General features: G+C 40.0%; 1 protein-coding gene across 1 annotated transcript in view; it reads left to right on the top strand.

The window, feature by feature from the left end:
• The window catches only part of UBXN2A (UBX domain protein 2A), a 46908-nt gene continuing 33803 nt past the window's right edge, over positions 4326-17430 (top strand). The window contains exons 1-2 of the mRNA XM_003125368.6: positions 4326-4594; positions 14596-14650. Of these exons, the coding sequence (XP_003125416.3) occupies positions 14610-14650 (41 nt within the window). The 5' untranslated portion in view covers positions 4326-4594; positions 14596-14609. The remainder of the gene's footprint in view (positions 4595-14595; positions 14651-17430) is intronic.

Genomic DNA, 17430 nt, shown 5'->3' with positions numbered 1-17430 from the left:
GAGGAGCTAGTTCTTTTGTGGTGAAACAGGTTAAGCATCTGGCATTGTTGCTGCCGAGGCTTGGGTTACTGCTGTGGCACAGGTCTGGAAAAAAAAAAAGCAGAAGAGGAGGAACCATTTCCAAACTCATTCCATGAGGCCAGCATTACCTTGATACCAAAGCTAGACAAAACATCACAATGGAAGAACTGCAGAGCAATATCCCTTATGAACAGAGATAGAAAAATCCTCAACAAAATAGTGGAGTTCTCCTGTGGAGCACCACTGTATCAGCTTGAGTCACTGCTGGGTCTGGGTTTGATCACTGGCCTGGGGACTTCCACATGCTGAGGGCTCAGCCAAAAATAATAAGAATACCAAAAAAGAATAAGAATAATACATTGACATCTTGGACTTAGATGTCAACTTACTTATCTGGTGTAATACCTAACATTTAAAGCCCATGGTCCCAAGAACCCAAACCATAGCAGTGACCCAAGCCTCTGCAGTGACAACACCAGATCTTTAACCTACTGGCCTCAGAGAACTCCATTTTTTTAACTTAATCTTTAATAAACAAGATAGAGGGGCATTCAAATAGATCATTCACTGAATAAGCAGATTAAGATGGACAGTTAAATACAGATGTACTATGACCCTTTCCAAATGCCAAGTAAAAGATCAATAGGAAAACAATGAATAGTATTTGCCTGGAAAAAAAAAAGTCAATGTAATACACCACATTAATAGAATGAAGGAAGAAAGACCACATGATCATCTCAATAGACACAGAAAAAAAAATATTTGACAAAATCAAAAATTTTCTCATTACAAAAATACTAAACAAACTAGGAATAGAAGAGAGTTTCTTAGAGCTCCCTGGTGCTGGCCTAGCAGTTAAGGATCCAGTGTTGTCACTATGATGGCCAAGGGTTCAGTCCCTGGCTCAGGAACTTCCACAGCCTCAGCACCTCCACCCCCACCCCTGCAAAATAAGGGAGTTTCTTCAACAGGATAAAGGGCAATCATACTCAGTGGTGGAAGGTTAAAAGCTTTCTCCTTAAGATAAGGAAAAAGACAAGGAAGCCCATTTTTGCCATTTCTTTTTTTGTTGTTGTTGTTTTTTTTTTTGTCTTTTTGTCTTTTGTTGTTGTTGTTGTTGCTATTTCTTGGGCCGCTCCTGTGGCATATGGAGGTTCCCAGACTAGGGGTTGAATCGGAGCTGTAGCCACCGGCCTACACCAGAGCCACAGCAACGCGGGATCCGAGCCGCGTCTGCAACCTACACCACAGCTCACGGCAACGCCGGATCGTTAACCCACTGAGCAAGGGCAGGGACCGAACCCGCAACCTCATGGTTCCTAGTCCGATTCATTAACCACTGCGCCACGACGGGAACTCCCCATTTTTGCCATTTCTTTTCGACATTTCGGGAGTTCGTTCCCCTTGTGACTCAGCAGGAATGAACTCAACTAGTATCCAAGGAGATGTGGTTCGATCCCTGGCTCATTCAGTGGGTTAAGGATCTGGCCTTGCTGTGGCTGTGGCATAAGCCAGCAGCTGCAGCACTGATTTGACCCCTAACCTGGGAACTTCCATATGCTGCAGGGGTGGCCCTAAAAAGAAAAAAAAGTAACAACATTGTACTGGAAGTTCTTAGAACAATTAGAAAAAAATTATAAATGAAGGCTTCCAAAACATAAAAGAAAAAGTAAAAATATCTCTATTCATAAATCCCATGATCTCGTATGTACAAAATACTACAAAAATCTATTTTTAAAAAATACACACAGGAGGTCCCGCTGTGGCACAATGGGATCTGTGGCACAATGGGATTGGCTTCATCTTGGCAGTGCCAGGACACAGGTTTAATCCCCCGACCAGCACACTGCATTAAAGGATCCAGCAAAGTTGCCACAGCTGCAGCTTAGGTCACAAGTGCAGCTCTGACCTGATCCCTCGTCCAGGAACTCCATATGCCGCAGGACAGCCAGAAAAGAAAAAAAATTAAAATAATAAAAAAAAGAAAATGAAAAATAAAAATAAAAAACATACAATTATTAGAAGTAATCAGGGAGTTCCCGTCGTGGCGCAGTGGTTAACGAACCCGACTAGGAACCATGAGGTTGCAGGTTCAATCCCTGGCCTTGCTCAGTGGGTTAACAATCTGACGTTGCCATGAGCTGTGGTGTAGGTTGCAGATGCGGCTCGGATCCCGCGTTGCTGTGGCTCTGGTGTAGGCTGGTGGCTACAGCTCCGATTCTACTCCTAGTCTGGGAACCTCTATATGCCGCGAGAGTGGCCCAAGAAAATGACAAAAAGACAAAAAAAAAAAAAAAAAAAAGAAGTAATCAATGTATTCAGCAAAGATGCTGGATAAAGGACCAACACACAAAAATCAGCAGTTATTTCTATACAGAAATGAGGGGGAAAAAAATCCCAAAAGAAATTAAGAAAGCAATTCCTTTTACCACAGTGATTCCTTTTCTCAAAAAAGAATACTTAGAATAAATTTAACCAAGGAGGCACAAGACTTGCACACTGAAAACTACAAAACAAAAACCTAAGTAAATGGAAAGATGTTCATGTTCAGAGATCAAAAAAAACCTTAACATTGTTAAGATGTCAATACGCCTCAAACTAACCTACCCATTGCAATCCAGTGCAATTCCTATCAAAACCCAAGTGCCTTTTTTCTTTTTTACAGAAAAGGTAGAGCTGTTCCTAAATTGCAAGGAACCTAAAATAACCAAAAATATCTTTAGAGAAAAAAACATTTGGAGGACTCACACTTTCTGATTTCAAGACCTACTACAGAAGCTACGGTAATCAAAACGTTATGGTACTGCATAAGGATAGGGCATAAAGGTAACAAGAATTTTGAGTCCAGAAATGAACTAATACATCTGCAGCCATTTGATTTTTGACAAGAATGCTCTCTTTATCAAATTGTGCCAGGACCAAAAAAAAAAAAAAAAAAAAGAGGAGGAGGAAGAGGCAACACTTAAAAGCCATCCATAGAAAAGTCTTTTGCCCTAAGGAATCAAACTCCTTATTGGGAGCTTCAATAGACAAGTTTCTAGAGAATTGGCTGAAAGTTGAACTCACCACAGGATTCCGGAATTGCACAACTGAAAGACAAGTTCCAAAGATTCACAGGGTGCCTTTACTTAGGTGGGAATGGCAGGGGTCCTTAGGTGAGGTCCAATATCAATTTGAATTCCAGCACTAAAAACTGTCAAGTAAGAACAAAAACTGATTTAGGCAAATTAAGAATATATTTGAAAGGATTATTCCAAGGAGGGTGGGGCGAGGGTGGGATGGGGGTGGGAAGAGACTATAAAAATACTGCTGGAGTACAATTACAATTGGGAGAATATCCAATTATACGCAAATAAATAAACTTTGGGTTTAGATAAAGACTTTATTGGATAGGATTATGCCGAAAAAAGGAAAAGGAAGTACTGCAATGGGGGGGGGTGAGGGACAAACCTTGTTAGAGGGGAGCTCTGTGACCATGACCCTGAGATCAGCAACTGTGGAAAAAACTGGGTGTGGTGCACAGTGGGACAGACAGGTGGAGATAGCAGTGATAACACAGACGATCAGTGTTTTGCATGGAACTCAGCCTATTTTAATGAGCGGTGGTGAAGGAGGGTTTGTATGCTGGATTAGGCTGAGGGTGGGTCAAAGTTTAGGAGCCTGGAGGAAGGAGAGAACCTTAACTTTGGTCAAATCCAGGGAGCCAGTGGGGGAAAAAATGTAATCGTAATGTATACATGTAAGGATAACCTGACCCCCTTGCTGTACAGTGGGAAAATAAAATAAAAAAAATTATTAAAAAAAAAAAATCCAGGGAGCCAGTATTTTGTCCAGACTGGTTAGTGAGTATAAGCAGTTCAGCTAATCCTTTGTGAAGCAAAAAGAATGGGGATTTGGAGGGTCTCTGTCAGGCCTCGTCCAAGGTAAACAAGGGGGTATCCGTGAGTCTTATCTAAATCACAACGGGGAAGGGAGGCTCCTCGCTGTCAAGCCTTTCAGGAACGTGGAAAGGTGGGGGGATTTCTTTAACCGTGGCTTTCCAGAATCACTGGACTCAGGGAAAGTTCAACATGGTCCGAATACAGAGAAATCTCTCCGCGGATTCAACCAGAAGCTGAAGAGGTAGACAGGTAAGTTGATGCTGAGTTCTCGGGTGAGCCCACGCCTAGCTCCCTGCATTTTCCGAGCAGGGTGAAGAGGCCACCACCAGCAGCGCCCGCAGCAAGGAGGCGGCCGCCATGAGGGCGGTAACGCTGAGGACCGACGCGGCCGCTGCCGCCGGCCCCGCCCCCCGCGCGCGCCCCCGCGGCCGGTGCGCGCGCCCGGGTCTGCGCAGCACCGGCCTCGGCGCGATCTCAGAGCTCAGCTGCCGGCTGCGGTGACCGTGGGAGGCAGGAGGGGGCCCAGCGGAGCGGCTGCCGAGCCTGAGAGGATCTGGGGGCGGCGGTGCTTCCTGTCTGAGTGGCTCCAGCCCAGCGGCAGGGGCGGCGGCGGCGCCCGCGGCCCCTGAGCGAATTGAGGAGGCCGCGAGGCGACGGCGCGGCGCGGCCCCCTCCAGCGGCCGCGCCCGGAGGTGAGTTTTCAGGGGCCGCGCCGCGTTCGGCCGGGTGAGGGGCGTAGGCGGGCGGGCGGGCGTTTCCCCAGCGGGGCGCCGGGGATCCTGGGGCCGCCCAAGCCGCGGGGCCCTTTCCTTGTCTCGGTTTCGGAGTCCGTGTCTGCGACCCCGAAAGGGCGGCCTGGGCGGGACTCCTGCCCAGCGCAGGTGAGGCGCGGCTCTGGGCCTGCGGTCTGCGCGTCTTCCCGAGCGGCCGACTGCGGGCAAGCGCAGCGCTTTGAAACTTCCAGTTCAGTTCTCAGAATGCAAACGCACAGTACAGAAATGCAAAGCGTGCCTGTTTGGGGCGAACATTCCTTAGGTAACCTCAATACGTGGCTCCCGCAACCTACGTTTTATGGTGTAGGCTTGCTCTTCGTTGTTTTCACATCTTTTTTTTTTTCCTATGTATCCATTTTTCTGGTTGTTTGAAGTTACTTGTTAGCAATAAGGGACGTTAGTGTGGCATCCAGCGTTGGTTACTCTGTACTTAATGTGAGATCATTGAAAATAAAACGTAGAAAATTGACAGTCTGTATTTATGTCGACGTGGAACTGTTACATATGACAGGTTGTGAACGACGTGAAAACCAGCTTCCTTGTTTCACAGTCGTGGCTTAAGTGTTCTGAGAGCTGTTCATAAGGTTTTTATTTATATTTTAGTTTAAATGTGAAAAACTCTTTAAAAAAAGTTGATCTTGTGACTTCTAAATATGTTGTAAGTCATTATTTTAAATTTAATTTTTTGGAGTAAAGTTAATTTACAATGTTGTATTAGTTTCAGGTGTACAGAACCAGTCATAGAAAAGTCCATTCTCTTTTCCTATATAGGTTATTTCAAACTATTGAGTAGATTTTCCTGTTCTACACAGTAGGTTCTCGTTAATGATGTGTTTTATACAGTACTATGTATCATGTAGATTTAGAAAGCAATTAAATCCGATGAATAAAGTTAGATCTAGGAATTGGTGAAATCCAAAAATGAGTAAGATTTGTGTGCAGGATGGAGAAAGTGATTAAGCACACAAATAATAATGATGCAAGACAGAATATGGTATTTGTTAATTATGTATTGAGCACTGACTCTTAACCTTGGCATGTGGTAAATACTATACATGTATACTTAATATTTAATGTTAATTACTTAGTTTTTCATTCATTTAGTACGTATTGTGTGTTGAGGTAAGAATATGTGGGTGATGATTATAGGTTTTGCCTTTAAGGACTCTACATTGTCATTGGAGGAAACAAGGTAAACAAATAATCCCACAAGTAAATGCCAGTCAACCTAGAGAGAAGGTAAAAAGGAAGAATGTAGGGTGTTATGAGAGTATGTAACCAGGGTACCTATCCCAGCTGAAGAAATCAGTTGTTTTTTCCTCGGAAAGGAATCTTTGAGCTTAGTTATTAAGGATAAGTAGGAATTGGGTGACTCCCAGAAAAGGTTCAGGCAAAGGAAATCAGTTCCACAGAGGCTTGGGAAGATTGGGGGAACTGAATGGCAAAGCAGTTGGATTGAGTGTAGAAAGCAAAAGGGGCCTGTAGTTAGGGCCAGAGAGATTATGTGCGTCCTTCATACAATGTTAAAGATTTGGGACCAGCTTTTTTTTTTTTTTTCCTCCCTTTTTTAAACTTTTATGGGGAAATTTTCAAACCACTCAAATGTAGTTAAGAGAACATTGCAGTGAACTCCCCTTTAATTTTATCCAGAGGATGTAGACCTTATTTGAAGAGTAATGGGAGGTCACTAAAGGGTTTTAAACAGGAAAGCCCCATAATCAAGTTTGTATCTTAATCAAAAAGGTCACCGTGACTCCTCTGCAAATTGGATGGGGACAAGAATGGATGTGGGGAAACGCCCTAGAGATGATAGTTGGGATTAGGATTGTGGCTATGAAGGTAGGGCAGATTTTTAAGAGTACGTACTTAATCTCTCCCTGCTGTGTTAGTAATTCTGTATTCATGCCTTTTGGAGGAATTGTGAAAGGTTTTCTAAAGCAGTATTTGAGATGGATTTTGCAAGGTAAATAGCATTTCATAATGGAACCCTGGAGTGAGCATGTCATGGTGTCAAAGGCTGGCTAGCTCAGCAATCTTGATTGTTTCTGCAGAAGTTTCCCCTTTCTCCTAAGATTTTTGCATTTAAAATACTTTTGTTACTCAGCCATAAAAAAAAATAAAATAAAATAATGCCATTTGCAGCAAGATGGATGTAACTAGAGACTCATACTAAGTCAGACAGAGAAAGACAAATACCGTATGATATCACTTATATCTGAAATCTAATATATGGCACAGATAAACCTTTCCACAGAAAAGAAGCTCATGGAGTTGGAGAACAGACATGTGGTTGCTGAAGGGGGAGGGGGAGGGAGTGGGATGGACTGTGAGTCTGGGGTTAATCAATGCAAACTATTGCATTTGGAGTGGATAAGCAATGAGATCCTGCTGAATAGCACAGGGAACTATATATCTAGTCACTTATGATGGAACATGATGGAGAGAAAGAATGTGAGAGAAAGAATGTATATTTTGTGGGGGGGTCACTTTGCTGTACAGTAGAAATTGACAGAACACTGTAAGCCATCTATAATGGAAAAAATAAAAATTGTTATCAAAAAAAAACAAACAAGCAGGAGTTCCCATCGTGGCTCAGTGGTTAACGAACCTGACTAGTATCCATGAGGACCTGGCTTCGATCTCTGGCCTCACTCAAGGAGTTAAGGATCCGGCATTGCCTTGAGCTGTATTCTATGTGTAGGTCATAGATGCAGCTAAGATCCTGTGTGGCTGTGGCTCTGGCGTAGGGCAGTGTCTACAGCTCTGATTCAACCCCTAGCCTGGGAACCTCCACATGCTGTGGGTATGTATGGCCCTTAAAAGACAAAGAGACAATAAATAAATACATTAATGAATTAAACATTTTTGTCACTATCACATTTGTCCTTGACAGTATGTAACTCTCTAATTACAACTTTTTTCAGAAGACAACAAAAATATATTTTCTTAATTATCATGATTACAGCTAAGCTGAAAATTTCCAAAAGATTTCATTTTTTACTAGGTATGTAATAGTTAATAAACTAGAAATATAAAATAAAATATACCAGCCATCTTTTAAAGTGTTTGATGCTAGAGTTCCAGTCATAGCGCATCGGAAATAAGTCCGACTAGGAACCATGAGGTTGTGAGTTCGATCCCTGGCCTCACGCAGTGGGTTAGGAGCTGGCCTTGCTGTGAGCTGTGGTGTGGGTCACAGATACGGCCTGGAGAATGACTTGGATCCTCCACTGCTGAAGCTGTGGCATAGGCCGGCAGCTGTAGCTCCAATTTGACCCCTAGTCTGGGAACCTCCATATGCCACGGGTGTGGCCCTAAAAAACAAAAATAAATAAATAAACTTATTTTTGAAAAATTTTTAAAAATAGGGAAAGTGTTTGATTCTGATGCTGCTGTAGTTTGCTCTTGGAAGCCTAATCCTACTTCATAGAAGATGTAACTGAAAGGTCATCCATTGTTTTCTTCATCTTCTACATAAAGATAGTATACCACTGGATATACTATCTTGATATAAATCCATAATCTTTAAAAATTATATATATATTAAATAAGTATAAATATATAATATTTTAAATTTTTGTCTACACTTGAGACATGAGTAAGTTCCCCAGGCCAGGGATCAAACCTGTGCCACAGCTGTAACGAGAGCCATAGCTTGATCCTTAACCTGCTGAGTCACAAGGGAACTCTGTTCCTCTAGTATATTTTTTTTTTTTATTTTTAAATTTTTTTTATTTTTTTGTCTTTTTGGTATTTCTTTGGGCCGCTCCTGCGGCATACGGAGGTTCCCAGGCTAGGGGTTGAATCGGAGCTGTAGCCACTGGCCTATGCCAGAGCCACAGCAACGCGGGATCCGAGCCCCATCTGCAACCTACACCACAGCTCACGGCAACGCCACATCGTTAACCCACTGAGCAAGGGCAGGAACCAAACCCGCAACCTCACGGTTCCTAGTCGGATTCGTTAACCACTGCACCATGACGGGAACTCCCCTCTAGTACATTTTTATAAAAATAAGTAAAATTTGGAGTTCCCGTCGTGGCACAGAGGAAACAAATCCAACTAGGAACCACATTGCGGGTTCAATCCCTGGCCTCATTCATTGGGTTAAGGATTGGGATTGCTGTGAGCTGTGGTGTATGTAGGGCTCAGATCTGGTGTTGCTGTGGCTGTGGCATAGGCTGGCGGCAATAGCTCCAATTCAACCCTTAGCCTGGGAACCTCCGTATGCCTCAGGTGTGGCCCTAAAAAGACAAAAGACCAAAAATAAATAAATAAGTAAGATTTGTAGAATGCAAATTTCTTTCTTTTTGAATTCCAATATATACATTAAAAAGTAGTCTAAATCTATTAGTAGTCTAAATCTACTTTGACTAGATTTTTACTTTTAGTGGATATGTTCCAAAAAGCTCAATCTATTCTGGCTCCTGACTGATTTTATTACTGTAGTTGTTGGAAGTAAGTGGGATATTTAAGAAAGTGTTTAGTAAACTGTGATACACAATATAAATGTAAGATGGTACTGGTACTAATTGCAAATAAATTTGTAAAATTAGGGAAATTTTGTTTATCTGTTCATTCTGATGCCCAACTTCATGCTGGTAGCTTAAGATATTTGTCACATGGCTTTTTTATTCTCTGCATGACACTGAACCCAAGTTTATGTGCCCAGTGCACAGTGAGACCAAATAAATTGAAATGTCAGAGTTTGGATCGGAGAAAGGTTTATTGCAGGGTTATGCGAAGAGATAGGTGGCTTATGCCCCCCCCAAAAACTCCAAACTCCCCAAAGGGTTTCAGCAAAGTTTTTGTTTTGTTTTGGCCACACCCACAGCATGCAGAAGTTCCTGGGCCAGGGATTGAATCTGTGCCACAGCAGTGATAACACTGGATCCTTAACTGAGAGGCCAGTCATGGGGAAACTTCTGACTAAGATTCTCTGGATGAAATAATGGTCTGTTTTCATTTTTAAGCCTAGGGAATTCTTTTGAAGAGCAGTACAGGAAGGATCAAGAAGTCTTTAGAGGAGTTCCTGCTGTGGCACAGTAGGTTAAGAATCTGGCTGCAGTGGCATGGATCACTGTGGAGACAGTGGGTTAAAGGATCCAGTTTGTTGCAGCTGTGGCGTAGGTGACAGCTGAGGCTCAGATTCAGTCCCTGGACTGGTAACTTCTATTTGCCATGGGTGCAGCCACTTAAAAAAAAAAAAAAGTCTTTAGAAACATGAAATAGCTGCCTCAGACAGAGACATCCAATTTGCCTTGATTGTTGGGTGCCATTCTCCTGGATGGCTTTAGTGACTCCTACCATACCCTCATAGCCAAAAGGTATCATGAAGTTCTTTTGGGGGTGCTTTTGAAGGTGCCTTCCCTCATCTTATGTTGAATACTTATTCTTCTGCCTATTGCATTTCCTCCTTTTTCTTTCCATTTCCCCTTGTCTTTCAGAATTGCTTGCAATTTTGTTATGAAAAAGCTAAAACAAATTCGCTATCAGTTTATATTCAATTCATAATGAAAATAACAGGTATTTAAAACAATTTTCAATGATATTTTGCAGAGCAAACCCCACTCTTCTCCTTTCATTCCTATCCAAACAGAGGCTAAGTTGGAATTAGCTCTTCAACCAAATTGGCTGTGATTAAGAGCCCAGTTCCATTAGCAGTGGGAAACTGGAGTAGAAGCTAGAACCTACGAGCATTCAGACTGATGTTATCTGGTGAAAGGCTGCTGCTGAATCTTCAGTTACTCATATTAAATTCACCTCCAGATACTTTGGGGACTTTTGAGAGTAGTATACTCCTACTTCTAGTGTCCATTTTCTAGTTTTCAGTTGATTTGGGATGGGTCTGCTGAATCTTCAATGGCTGATTTCTTTTTTTTGTAATGATTTTTATTTTTTCCATCATAGCTGGCTTGATTATGTCTTCTTTTCAGTTAAGTATTTAGTTTTAAATTGTAGACTCTGGGATGTGTCATAAACAGCCTATGGAGACCTAACAGTAACATTTCTAAACTATTTGTTTTAAGTACGTATAAAAGGTAATTGTACAAAGTAAAAAGACAAATGACAAACTTAGAAAAAAAAAGGAACTGGTAGTACAAATAAAAGATTAATATAAAAACAACAGATACAGAGAAAAGGCCAACAACCTATAAGTAACAAATATAAAGAGACTTCTCAGAAAGAGAGAAGCAAATGGCTCTAAATATGTGAAAAGATGTCAGTCTCACTTATAGTTAGAGAAATGCAATTGAAACTATACTATGGTACTATTTCTTACTGGTAGGAATGGGCAAAAATTCACAAGTCTTGCAACAGTTTCTTGCTGAGAGTGTGAGCAAACAGCCTCAAACATTTTTGGTGGGAATGCAGAATGGTACCCCTCCTGGGAAGGGAATTTGGCAATATCTAGCTACGTATACAGTGCCTAGTTACAGACTCATATGACGAAGACTCCTTGACCAAACTGTAATCTGGCTCCTCTCAGGCATCTTCTCCAGGAGGCCTGACCTTCAGCTTCCATTTCTATCCTTGTAGAGCCCACTTTTGGCAAGAATCCTGTTAAATAGCTTTAGCCAGAATTTTCCCACCCTTGGTATCTGATCAAATTCCTCATACCCATGACATCTGATACTCTGGCTTGCATTCAGCAAGAATCTTGTAGGTCAGCTTAGCAAGAACCCCCCCCCCCTTACCTTTGAGGTTTCTCTTAGTAATTTTCTCCATATCTGTTCTTTATATGTTCTTTTAGTTGTAATGCCAGTTCTCTTAGTTGTAATTCCTTTAGTTATATGTTCTTTTAGTGGTAATGCCAGTTCCTTTTTTTTTTTTTTAAGTTTGTCATTTGTCTTTTTACTTTGTAGTCATTTGGGATTTTTTAAAAAAATTTTATTCTGGAGTTCCCGTCGTGGCTCAGTGGTTAACGAATCTGACTAGGAACCATGAGTTTTGAGGGTTTGATCCCTGGCCTCACTCAGTGCGTTAAGGATCTGGCGTTGCTGTGAGCTGTGGTGTAGGTTGCAGACACGGCTCGGATCCCGCATTGTTGTGGCTCTGGTGTAGGCTGGTGGCTACAATTCCGATTAGACCCCTAGCCTGGGAACCTCCATATGCCGCGGAAGCGGCCCTAGAAAAGGCAAAAGACAAAAAAAAAAAGTTAAATGAATCAGTCTTTTCCCTTATTGCTTCTGGATTTCAGTTATAGGAAAGTTGTCCACTCTTCAGGTTATAGACAAATTTACCATGTTTTTTAAAAGAGTTGCCCTTTTTTTTTTTTGTGAAGCTTTCTATTATAAATGCCTACATATATAAAAATCATAAAAATTTCCATTTTAACCAATTTTAAGTGTACAATTAACTTAAAATGGCATTAATTATATTCGTAGTGCTGTGCAACAATTACCACTGTCCATTGCCAAGACTTTTTCATAGTCCCAAACAGAAATTCTGTGCTCGTTAAATGATAACTTCTCATTTCTCTCTCCTAGTTTTCTAGTAACCTCTATTTTACTTTCTGTCTCTGAATTTGCCTTGTATGAAATATAACCAGAATCATGGAATGTTTATCCTTTTGTATTTGCCTATTTCGCTTAGTGTTTTCAAGTTTCATCCATGTTGTAATATATATCAAATCTTTACTTCTTTTTATGGTTAATTAATATTCTGTTTTATATATATATATATGCCACATTTTGCTTAGACATTCATCTCTTGGTAGACATCTGATATGGATTGTTTCCATGTTTTGGCTATTGTAAATAATACCTCAGTCACCAAATTCAATACCTATTCTGATGTTTAGAAAGTGTTATCTCATTGTGACCAGTGATGTTGAGTATCTTTTTCATGTATTTATTGGCTATTCATATATCTTCTTTGGAGAAATGTCTTTTCAAGTCCTTTGCTTAGTTTTGAATTAGTTTGTTATGACTGCTGTTTTTAAGTTGTTTTTTTCTTGATTCATCATTTACTTGAAAGCTATAATATAACCTTGACTACATTCCAGAGTTCTAAATTGGTTCTGTCAGTTTCTGTTTGTTTTTCAATGTTTCTGTGTGGATAAGAGCTTGATGCAGCTGCTTATTCTGTCATTTTGCTGACATCATCCTCAAGTTCAATTTCTAAATTTTCAATCTTGGTTATATCTGGAATTTATCTTGGCTCCAATGATGACTCCATATGACTGTTGAGTTTATTTAAAATTCCAACTTTTCCTGATTTTTTTAAATCTAATAGTATGGACTCCTCATGGGTTTTTATTTTATTCAATGAGTTATAATCCATTAGTATCATTATTTACTTTGATGTTCATTTTCTAGATTTGTCCAGTGGGAGCCCCTTCAGGTGGCTTCCATGCCCTTTTGATAGGTCTTTATCATTCATTGAGCATCATCTTACTTTCTGGAGCAAGATGTTTTAGGGGCTCTTTTTTTTTTTTTTTTTTTCCTGCTCCAACCCTGGAAGCAACCTTTTCTCTAAGGAGCCGTGATTCCCATTTTTAGGACAGTTCTATTCAGAAATCAAGGTGTGGGCACTTGGTATGCTTGTTGCTTATAGTGTGTCATTGCTTCCAGGATTCCTCAGAAGACAGATGGCTTGGACTATTTTAAACATTGATTTGTTTGTTGTTTTTCTTGGATTATTTTTGTTGTAAAGGCAAATTAGTATCGCAGAAGGTTTGAGAGAGAAAATAATCCTCAGTTTTATTACTACCCCCCGCAACAATAACTGTTTTCAGTCTTGGTTCTCTCCATTTTTTCATATGTACTCAGTTACATTCTAGTGATTGCATAGTTTTTGTTTCCTGTATTTTCACCTATGTGATATCTTCTTTATTTTTAAAGTATACTGTATCCATCAAGCAGCTGTACTATGACCGTTTACTTTGTTTTTCCTAACAACAGCTGTGGTAGACATATTTCATGTATATAGTTTAAGTTTTTTTTAAGTTCCAGAACTTTTAAGCTTCCAAAAATGTATAAGATCAGAGTCAAAAGATATGAATATTTCTACAACGTGTAAAAATACATCTGGTCAGTTTGCTTTTCCTGGGAATTGTAAGAATGAGTTTATATTGATTGGATACTTTTGTTTCTGTTGGAGATCTAGTGAAATGTTTTCATTCACTTTTGTTTATTACTTAACAAAGGGTACCTTATATTTTTTTCATCATAACTTTTACTAAATCTTCCCTTTGTCAGAAGATTATCCAAATCCAAAATTTGCTTTTTATTATTGCTTTATTTTGTAGGTGAAAGTGACAGCTTTAAGTTTAGTCACTTGTTTTTAAGAACCCTTTAGTGCTGCTTTAGGGCTGCATAATAACTTAATGTTAAAGAATATTAATGTATACATTGGAATAAGTTTATTTAAAATACTGTATTAACTCACCCATAAAAAAGAATAAAATAATGCCATTTGAAGCAACATGGATGCAACTAGAGATTATCACACGAAGTGAAATAACTCAGAAGAAGAAAGACAAATACTGTATGATATCAGTTATATGTGGAATCTAAAATATGGTACAAGTGAACCCATATACAAAACAGAAACAGATTCAGAGACATAGAGAACAAACTTGTGGCTGCCAAGGGGAAGGGGGAGGGAGTAGAATGGACTGGGAGTTTGGGATTAGTAAATACAAACTATTACAATGGATGAGCAATGAGGTCCTGCAGTATAGCACAGGGAACTGTATCTAATCACTTGTGATAGAACATGATAGAATAGGTAATAAGGGAAAAGAATGTGTGTGTGTGTGTGTGTGTGTGTGTATATATATGACTGGGTCACTTTGCTGTACAGCAGAAATTAACAAACATTGTAATCAACTGTATACTTTAATAAAAATTTTTAATTAAAAAATAAAATACTACAGTAAGAACTTTAGCTTTTATGTCTTTTTACTTTTACAGTAAGGCAAAAGAGAATGAAAGAAGTAGATAATCTTGAAAGTATAAAAGAAGAATGGTAAGTTATGAATCTTCTTTGTTAATGCCTTTGTTACTCTCTTTCTCTGATTGATTTAGTAAGTATTCATTATGATTATATCTGTTAACTACCTAATAATTTTTGAAGTTTGTTTTTTAACCATAGCTGCATTAAATAGATTTCAGTAAAGTTTCTGTATCCTTTTGTTATTAATTTTTTAAGTGTTAAATTTCTCTATGCTCACATTATTTTTGGGATTTAATTGAGAAACTAAAGTAGCTTTATTTCATTCACCTCTTGTGTGATACTATGTTGGAGTCGTAGTAGAAATATAATGGCTTTGGAGTCAGATAAACCTAGGTTTGAATGCCATCTCTGTCTTGTACTACCTCTCTAGCCTATGAGCAACTTAGGTTCAGTATCTCATCTATAAAATGGGGGTGTACGTGGGTACCTGAAAGGTTTTTGCGAGAATTAGATAGCTGATATAAAGCACATGGCATAATATTAACACATGGTAGGTACCCAATAAATGGTAGAAGCAAAGTCTGTCGTTCTTTTTTTTTTTTTTTTTTTTTTTTTTTTTGCCATTCCCTGTGGCCACACCCAGGGCATAAGGAGGGTCCCAGGCTCGGGTCGAATGGGAACTGTAGCCACCGACCTACGCCAGAGCCCCAGCTCTGCCAGATCCCAGCCGAGTCTGGGACCTACAACACAGCTCGCGGCAACGCCAGGTCCTTAAGCCACTGAGCGAGGCAAGGGATCGAACCCGCAACCTCATGCTTCCAAGGCGGAGTCCTTAACCACTGAGCCATGATGGGAACTCCCTGTCGTTCTTATTACTATAGAATTGTTTATTCTCATTTCTCTCAACTGGAGTATTTATTTTTGTATTATGCTTTTTGTTTTAAATGCTTCAAGAGGTAAATTTCTTTCATTCAAGTCCACTTAAACAGACAAATAGGAGTTCCCTGGTGGCTCAGCAGGTTAAAGATCCAGCACTGTCTCTGCTGTGGCACAGGCTCAATCTCTGACCCCAAAACGTCCACATGCCATGAGCACGGCCAAAATAAATAAAGAAAGAAGCACATAAGTATTTATTTCACACTTACAAATACTTTGTGAATGCTTTATATATCAAACAAATATTATTTGTCATTTTTTCACTAGAGTATTTTATAAGTATCTGATAGTAACTATGTAATTGTGAAGTTGTGTTGGGATCCTTTGAGACCATCTTTAGGTGATGATTTGCTCAGAGGATTCGTGGGATTCAGCATATAGTCGTACTAATGACTAAGAGTTATTGCAATGAAAGGATACAGAGCAAAATCAGCAAAAGGAAAAAAAAAAAAATGAGTGGGATGAAGTCCAGGAAGACTGGACACAAGCTTTCAAGAGTCGTCACCCAGTAGAGTCACCAAGACACATACTTAATTCCTCCAGTAATAAGTTGGGACAGCACATATGAGATGTTGTCTACCAGGGAAGTTCATTGGAAATGAGCCTAGGGTTTATGTTGGGGGCTAAGCATATACAAAATTCTACAGTCAAAAAGAAAATTAGGAGTTCCCGTCGTGGCGCAGTGGTTAACGAATCCGACTAGGAACCATGAGGTTGCGGGTTCGGTCCCTGCCCTTGCTCAGTGGGTTAACGATCCGGCGTTGCCATGAGCTGTGGTGTAGGTTGCAGACGCGGCTCGGATCCTGTGTTGCTGTGGCTCTGGCGTAGGCCGGTGGCTACAGCTCCGATTCAACCCCTAGTCTGGGAACCTCCATATGCCGCAGGAGCGGCCCAAAAGAAATAGCAACAACAACAACAACAACAAAAAGACAAAAGACAAAAAAAAAAAAAAAAAAAAGAAAGAAAGTTAAACAGGTCTTTCAAAAGGATAGCAACAGTTGTGCCTACTATGTTAACTCTTTTACACAGAAATAAGTTGAATGACTGATTTAAAAGTAAAATTAACTTCTAACAGCTTTATGAAGACATAATTCACATACCATATAATTCATCCATTTAAAGTATACAATTCAGTGGGGTTTAGTACATTCATATAGTTGTGAAACCATCACCACAGTCAGTTTTACAACATTTACAATCACCCCATAGAGAAACTCCATACCTTTTAGCAGTCAAACCCCATTCTGACAACCACTAATATATTTTCTGTCTCTATAGATTTGCTTATTCTGGACATTTCATATATACACGGAATCATACAATATGCAGTTATTTGTGACTGTCTTCTTAGAAACAGAAGTCCAGTGAAAAAAGAAAATACTGATTTCCTAAGTGTATCAGTTGTTCAAAGATTATAAATGATGATCTGTATTTACCAAATGTGCTACCAAAGCATACAGAGATGCAAATCTTTCACCTGTTTGAACAACAGCTAGCTGATAACTTTATTTACATAGCTCACAGTAGTGAATGAGAAAGGGAGCAAAAGAGACTGTTCTGAACCAGGATAGATGTTTCATATTACCTTCTTGAAATTTTTGTACTTTGCTTTTTATGGTTGCACCCATGGCATATGGAAGTTTCTGGGCTAGAGGTCGAATCAGAGCTGCAGCTGCCAGCCTCTACTACAGCCACAGCAATGCCAGATCTGACCGGTGTCTGCTACCTACACCACAGCTCATGGCAACACCAGATCCTTAACCCACTGAGCAAGGCCGGGGATTGAACCTGTGTCCTCATGGATACCAGTCAGGTTTGTTACTGCCACAAAGAGAACTCCGAATTTTACACTTTTTATTAACAGAGAAACCCCTGAGATTTCAAGACTAGTCATAATGACCTTGTAATCTGGTTTC

Source organism: Sus scrofa, chromosome 3 (genome assembly GCF_000003025.6).
Source record: "Sus scrofa isolate TJ Tabasco breed Duroc chromosome 3, Sscrofa11.1, whole genome shotgun sequence".
Taxonomy (NCBI): domain Eukaryota; kingdom Metazoa; phylum Chordata; class Mammalia; order Artiodactyla; family Suidae; genus Sus; species Sus scrofa.
The sequence above is the reverse complement of the archived record's forward strand: the minus strand, read 5'-3'. Positions and strand labels throughout refer to the sequence as shown.